General features: G+C 34.5%; 1 protein-coding gene across 1 annotated transcript in view; it reads right to left on the bottom strand.

Annotated features, from left to right (window-relative positions):
* Window positions 1–376: 376 nt before the first annotated feature.
* Window positions 377–7,234, bottom strand: part of Faa (fumarylacetoacetate hydrolase) — a 47,921-nt gene continuing 41,063 nt past the window's right edge. Inside the window, exons 8-9 of the mRNA XM_089105604.1 lie at window positions 4,111–4,228; window positions 377–590 (exon numbers count right to left, since the gene is read on the bottom strand). Coding sequence (XP_088961730.1) covers window positions 508–590; window positions 4,111–4,228 — 201 coding nt within the window. The 3' untranslated portion in view covers window positions 377–507. The remainder of the gene's footprint in view (window positions 591–4,110; window positions 4,229–7,234) is intronic.

Below are 7,234 nucleotides of genomic sequence, written 5' to 3'. Positions count from 1 at the left end.
AGCTCATTAATCTTTGAGATAATTAGCTCATCAATCTTTGAGCTAATTGGCTCATCATCCATCGAAGTGAAAACAGCCATTGGTAAAAAAAAGGAGGATATATCAATTCGGTTCTGGTCTCAAGACAGAACTAAAGTAGTGCTATTCGCCAAGTTCAACAAGAGATGAACGAGAGAAGCGTTTAAGCTCTGGAGGGAGGGACAAGGGACGAGTGGAGGGAGAAAGAGCGTGGGAACGAGCTGTCACTGAATAAATCCCGCAACCAACACACAGGCTCACGGTTTACGCGAATGAATGACTTCCAACCAGGTCAGAGCTTCGTGAAAATTGGCCCTTACATGGCAGAGATTTGCCAAACTAGCACTAAGATCAAGAATACCAATACCAAAAGTGTATTAAAGAATAAAGAGATTAAAGACATTAAAGATAATTAAAGACTGGAGAATAGATAATACAAAAGTAAGAAAGGAATGGACGGAATTGCAGATAAGCATCTTAAATGGCACTTCATTGACTTATTGGATACGCAGGCAAGACCTTCCCAGTAACCTCACCAAAACCAACTCTTACTCCATCTTTTTGGCTGTGACCTGAAAAATTTTATTACCTTTAAGTATCATAAACATTGAAAAAAATTGCCACCTAGACCTACCTAAAGATTCACACCGTAAAACAGCGTTTTTCTCAGTGACGATTCTGGTATCTCTTACGTCCGTAGTAAAATCTTGAATATCGCCCCCTCCCCCTGTCTCCTACAAAATTTGTAGGTTTAACTTCAACAAAATATTAACAAAAGCATTTTCAATTTATCAATTAATTAATAATTTATTGTTTGATTTTTTTAAATTTATTATTTTTTCATTTTTTTTAACTTATTCTTATTTTAGCAATTAATAAATAATTTATTAATTATTTTCATTTATTAACTTGTCCCTCAACTTTATTTTAAGAAAATAAAATTAAAGAATGATTATAACTGTTAGATTACTTATTTGAAATTATGTGCCCACAAAAATTCGGCACCCAGGGCGAGAGCCCCCTCTACCTCCCCCGCCCTAAAAAAACGCCTCTGTTTAAGTACCAAGGACATACAAAATTGTTCCATGTACCCATCTTAGGTCTATTCATTCCCGAAAACAGGGTTTTTATGAGATTTTTTATGTTTGTTTTTTTTTGTTTATTTTTTTTGTATGTTCAATGTTACCACATTGAACAATGAAAATGAATAAGCAAGACTATTTAGTTAAATTTGGCATAGGTTTTGTCCATAAAAAAATGAACAATTTGCTAATTCCCAAAATGAACTACAACACTTTCAAAAGAAAGCTAGACCTTTTGAAGCATAATGTTGCCACTGATCGGCATGACCTTTTTATGGTGTTTGAAAATAAAACCGTTATTTATTTACCTCCCTTTTTGTATCTAGAACCCGCTACTACCAAATGCTGTATAACTACATATGGAGTATTTGAATTCCCAAGTTTTTCAAATTTTGTAATATATATTTATGGTTTTGCAAAGTTTTTACTTAACCAATTAAAACTAAAATACCTCATTTTAACTGCCTATAGTACTTTAAGTCAAAATTTAGTTGCTGACCCATTACATAGATCTAAGTTTTAAGAGAGGCAATAAGGATGTTAAGTAGAGCCGGGCGTGATGAACTCTTCTAATCTGCTTGTTTATGAATTAAGACAAAGGTTCCTAAACTTTTCAGAGCTTCTCACACTTTTCAGGTTTGCTCGGAAAAACTGATCAATCACGCCGTAAAATTGTGTTTTTTTTTTAAATTCTTTGAACCACCCTCTAGCGAAAATATTTCAGTACACCTATAGACTTGACTTTTATTAACATATATCAATGATGGTTATAATCTATCATAGAAATACGGCTATGATCATATCCAGTCATAGGACTGACTTCTGGGGGGTTCTTTCGGAAAAAATCATTAATCATGCCTCAGCAAATATTTATGGCAAACTCAATATATATATATTCACGTCTGGGCAAATTATACTTAACCAATTCAAACTAATATATCACATTTTAACTGTCTTTAGCACTTTAAGCAGCCACAATGCAAATTATACTTAACCAATTCAACTAATATATCCCATTTTAACTGTCTTTAGCACTTTAAGCTGGCGCAATGCAACTTCTTAAAACCAATTCAAACGAATATATCACATTTTAACTGTCTTTAGCACTTTAAGCAGCCACAATGCAAATTATACTTAACCAATTCAAACTAATATATCACATTTAAACTGTCTTTAGCACTTTAAGCTGCCGCAATGCAACTTCTCTTAACCAATTCAAACTAATATATCACATTTTAACTGTCTTTAGCACTTTAAGCTGGCGCAATGCAACTTCTGAACAGCTAAGAATATATTTGCTGGCCCACAACATAGATCTGAGTTAAGCAAAAAAAAGCGCTAACAAATTAAGTAACGGAGTGTTGATGCACAGCAGTGCTAAGATTAGATTGCAGTACAAATGATAGAGGGGATTCTGAGCTAATAGAAAGACCAAACACATTGGAAGGCGAAAAAGAAAAGAGGAATTAGTGTGTACAATCATGTTAATAATTTGCACAATTTAAAGAGTGCGCCATATAGTCCTTGTCGGTGAACCGTGTAAGACCAAACAAAAAGCAGGTCGTCCCCGAATTGAATTTACACGCCACTACTACTACTACTACCAACTCACCGCAGAACCAAGCCCGAATGCGGGGAATGTCGTAAAGAAAGATTTAAGGGGAAAATGAACTTCTTGGAAGGGTGTAAAGAGCTTTAAACAGATTGGAATAGAGGAGGAGCGCACGTAGCTGTGCTGGCCTCAGGGTACTTAATGCTGCAGGGTTGTTATTAATGGTAGGAGAATTAAACCTGTGCATGTTGTGCAATATTTTTAATGTGTGCATTGATATGTATTACATTAAAGTAGTGATCATTGTAATTCTAGCTTAGATTGGGTGCTTTAATGCCTTTGGTTTATTTTTGGGACGTATTTGTGAGCCACTACTTGCAGTCCTTCAGTGCATAAGGATGTTGGAAAGAGAAGCGGAATATCCTAGTTTTTAACTAGCCGTTGTAATTATGTCAAATTTTGAGCCAATAAAGAGAACTTTTAACCTGATTGGTTATTTTGAATAGAATTTTGGGCCAATGATAAGAACTCGGAACCTGATTGGTTACTTTGAATTTAATTTTAAGGCAGTTAAAAGAACAAAGAGTTTTCTTTTTAGTTACAACAGTTCTAAAAAGTAAACAATGTGGTAGAAGTATGCATAATAAAACGATGATTTATGAACAAGGGAGTTCAAACTAAAAATCATTTTGTGCGAAACACTTCCAAAACCCCATGGGAGTTGTTATCAAGAGTGGGGGAGTAGTGAATATATATATATATATATATACACACACACACGCACGCAGAGAGAGAGAGAGAGAGAGAGAGAGAGAGAGAGAGAGAGAGAGAGAGAGAGAGAGAGAGAGAGAGAGAGAGAGAGAGAGAGAGAGAGAGAGAGAGAGAGAGAGAGAGAGAGAGAGAGAGAGAGAGAGAGAGAGAGAGAGAGAGAGAGATGTAGAGAGAGAGAGAGAGAGAGACACACACACACACACACACACACACACACACACACACACACACACACACACACACACACACACACACACACACACACACACACACACACACACACATTGTATTATATAATAAAACGATGATTTATAAACAAGGGAGTTCAAATTGAAAATTGAATTCCCCCTTCCCCCAATGGGAGGGGAAAACAACTGAGCTATATATATATATATACACACACACACACACACACACACACACACACACACACACACACACACACACACACACACACACACACACACACACACAATATATATATATATATATATATATATATATATATATATATATATATATATATATATATATATATATATATATATATATATATATATATATATATATATATATATATATATATATATATATATATATATATATATATATATATATATATATATATATATATATATATATATATACATATATATATATATGTATATATATTAAGGTATCGCCTACTCCGTATTATAACTTCATCATGATCCAAAAGGAATTTTCTAGTTACTCCATCCTCCAACGGAATTTCCTTAGAGCCTCTCCAGCTCAGTTCAAGCATTGAGCCAAATTCGTGAGCCTCCTACAAAACAAAACAAATTTTTATAATATCTCTTATTTCTTCAACATTTGAGGGGTTTCCGAAATAGCAATGTATGTTTCTCACTTTCTAATTTTACAAGTGGCCTAATGTGACGATCTAAATAAAAATACCGTGCAATTCTACGTTTGCAGTTTCTAAATAGCCTTTGTAGTTTCAAGTAGCCTCTTCTAAGTAGTTTCTACAAGTGCCGCCTAGAGATTAGTGTTTCTATAGATGGCGTATAGTAAGAAATAGATGGCGAAGATTAAGGATCAAGTGCAGTAGAAAATAATACTAATGACACATAAGAGACTTAAAAACTTCATGTCCTAAAATCTAAAAAAAACGCATAAAAAATTTATAGAAATTTTATTACGCTTTTACGAGTGAGAGAAAATTTTCAGGGTGGAAGGGGGTTTAGCCCGGGACAGGGGCGGATCCAGGATATTTTTAGGGGGGGGGGCAAAATAGGTTGATCCGATAAACTTGCGTTAGGGGCAAGTTTACGTAATCTTGTGGTAATTAATTAAATAACACTACTTTAGACTACATTTTAGTGGTGGGGGGGGGGGGGCTGGATCCAGTCACTAGCCCAGGAGCCACTGGATGATGTAAAAATAAAGTAAATAATGAAAAAGATGTAAAAATAACACAAAAACTTAGGTTTTTAGCTTCGTTTGGTCTATCAGCTCAGTTTTAGCATTGATTCAAATCCGAGAACCTTCTGCTAGATGAGTCAACTTCGAATATATATCTTAGTTCCTTTATGTTATAAAGTTTCCAAATAATAGTGTATTTTGCTCACATTACTTATAGAAATATGTTTTGATACACTATTCTACACCCCCCCCCCCACAAGACTCTGTAGCCTGGAATGCAGAGAAAAAGAAAACACACACACACACACACACACACACACACAAGGAAAATGAAAAAGACAAGAAGCCAAATTCAATTGACTACTTGACGAGTGTTGTGCCATGCACAACACATGCAGTGTTGTGCATGGCACAACAAACAAAAAACGCCACAATTCCAAACTGGCCCAGAGACATCAACCTCACGAGGGCAATAAGAAACAGAGAATACCGGTGAATAAAAAATTAGACTATCTAAAGATTATAAATTATTAACACGCTTCCCTTGAAGGCCCGAAACGAGTGCCACATTTTAGATGGCGTTTTTGGGCGTTTTGGACTGCATTGTTTACTTTTAGATGGCACTTTTTAGGCACTTTTTAGGCTGCACGTTTTTTGCGAAATTGAAAATTTTACAACAGGAAAACAGACTATTCTCAAGAAATTTGCTTTTCAATCAAGTTGGCCAATAGTTATAAAAGGAACTGTAACACAGGGATAAGACATGACTTTGAGTCAGGAAGACAATAATAAATAATATAAGTAACAATAAATAATAATAAATAAGTAATAAATCATAAGTCCGACAGTATTGCAGGCAGCACGAGAAACAGTTAGGCGATTGACTGGTCAAACCAACCGACAGGATTGATATCAAATGTTGCCAAAAATACAAAAAATATTACGTAGAATGCTCAGAAACAAGAGATAGACTAGTTTTAAGCGCCACAGCACCTTGACATTGAAGAAAAACGAAAGACATAAAAGTTGACATAGACTAAATTTTACTTTGAAACAAGATTTTAAGAATTAATCCACTAATATATATTCGAGCTAAAATTTCAAATTCAGCTAGTCATTTTATTAAACATAAATAAAAGTCAAATGACAGAAAAAATTAGTCAATGACTAAATCAGTCATAAAATCAAAATGACATGTTTACATTTAAGAACTTATGGGCATTTTCGAAAACGTGAATTGAGAAAAATAAATTGACTTCGAGACTGTTTTCAAGTTGAAAATCATCAAGAAGAGAGTAGATTTGAAAACTAATCAAGTTTTGAGTTGAAATAATAAGAGTTAAAAAGCCTTTGTGTTCCCTCTGATTTTGCGACAAGCCTACAACTGTAAACTGAAACTAAAACATAATTACAAATTTAACGTGCGCGAAGATAACTGTAACATGATAACTACAACTACAACAATAACCTGTAACTGCAATGTAACTACAACTGTAACGGGGACAAGATAATTATCTCATTAAATTCGTTAATTTCAGAAAAAAAAAAAAAAAAAAAAAAAAAAAAAAAAATTATACCCATTTGTGTAGCTTTTCAATCCATTTTTGTACCAGGAAAAATTGCAAAACAAACAAAAATTTAATTCGGTAGGCGGATAAAGCTTGATTTAAGCTACTGAAAGATATCAGAATTGTTGACCATATACATGTTGACCATAGATCAAGACTATAAAACCTCAAGACATTGTTGAAATATAACTTACAAAATTAACAAAATCTTACAGGCATTTTGGTCCCTGAGAAACATTTTTGGCCATCCCTTAAGATTTTGGTAAAAATTGCACCTTTTAAGGGTCACAAAACCCCTCTGAAAGAAAATCTGATGCTTGCCCTTCCCCTAAAATGTTAACTGAGTGGTAACGATTAGAATAACAACCCTGGCGAAGAGACTTGTCATGATCTAAAACGCACGAGAGCAATTTGGCCCCTTAAGATACATTTCCGCCCTTCTCTTAAGAATATTTTGGCACAAAACTGTATCTTTTTCAGTTCAAAAAACCTCTCCCTCAGGAAAATTTGATGCTCATCTCCTCCCCTAAAACGTTGACTGAGTGGTACAGATGCGGGTAACAACCCTGCCAAATTGATTTGTAATGGTCTAAAACGTTTGGGAGCAATTTAGCCCTTAAGAAACATTTTCATCCTTCCCTTAAGAGAATTTTGGCACAAAATAGTATCTTTTTAGGATAACAATCCTGGCGAAGAGATTTGTCAAGAACGCCAGGCGTTTTGTCTAGAGAGGCGTTTTTAGACAAACGTTTGAGAGTCTTTAGGCTCCTTATAAATCATTTTCGTTTCTTCTCTTATGGACATTTTGACACACAACTGCACTTTTTTAGGGTTATTAG

Source organism: Artemia sp. Qi Xiang Cuo, chromosome 19 (genome assembly GCF_049724085.1).
Source record: "Artemia sp. Qi Xiang Cuo chromosome 19, ASM4972408v1, whole genome shotgun sequence".
NCBI lineage: Eukaryota > Metazoa > Arthropoda > Branchiopoda > Anostraca > Artemiidae > Artemia > Artemia sp. Qi Xiang Cuo.
Note: the sequence above shows the minus strand (reverse complement) of the source record. Positions and strands in the feature narration are given on the sequence as shown.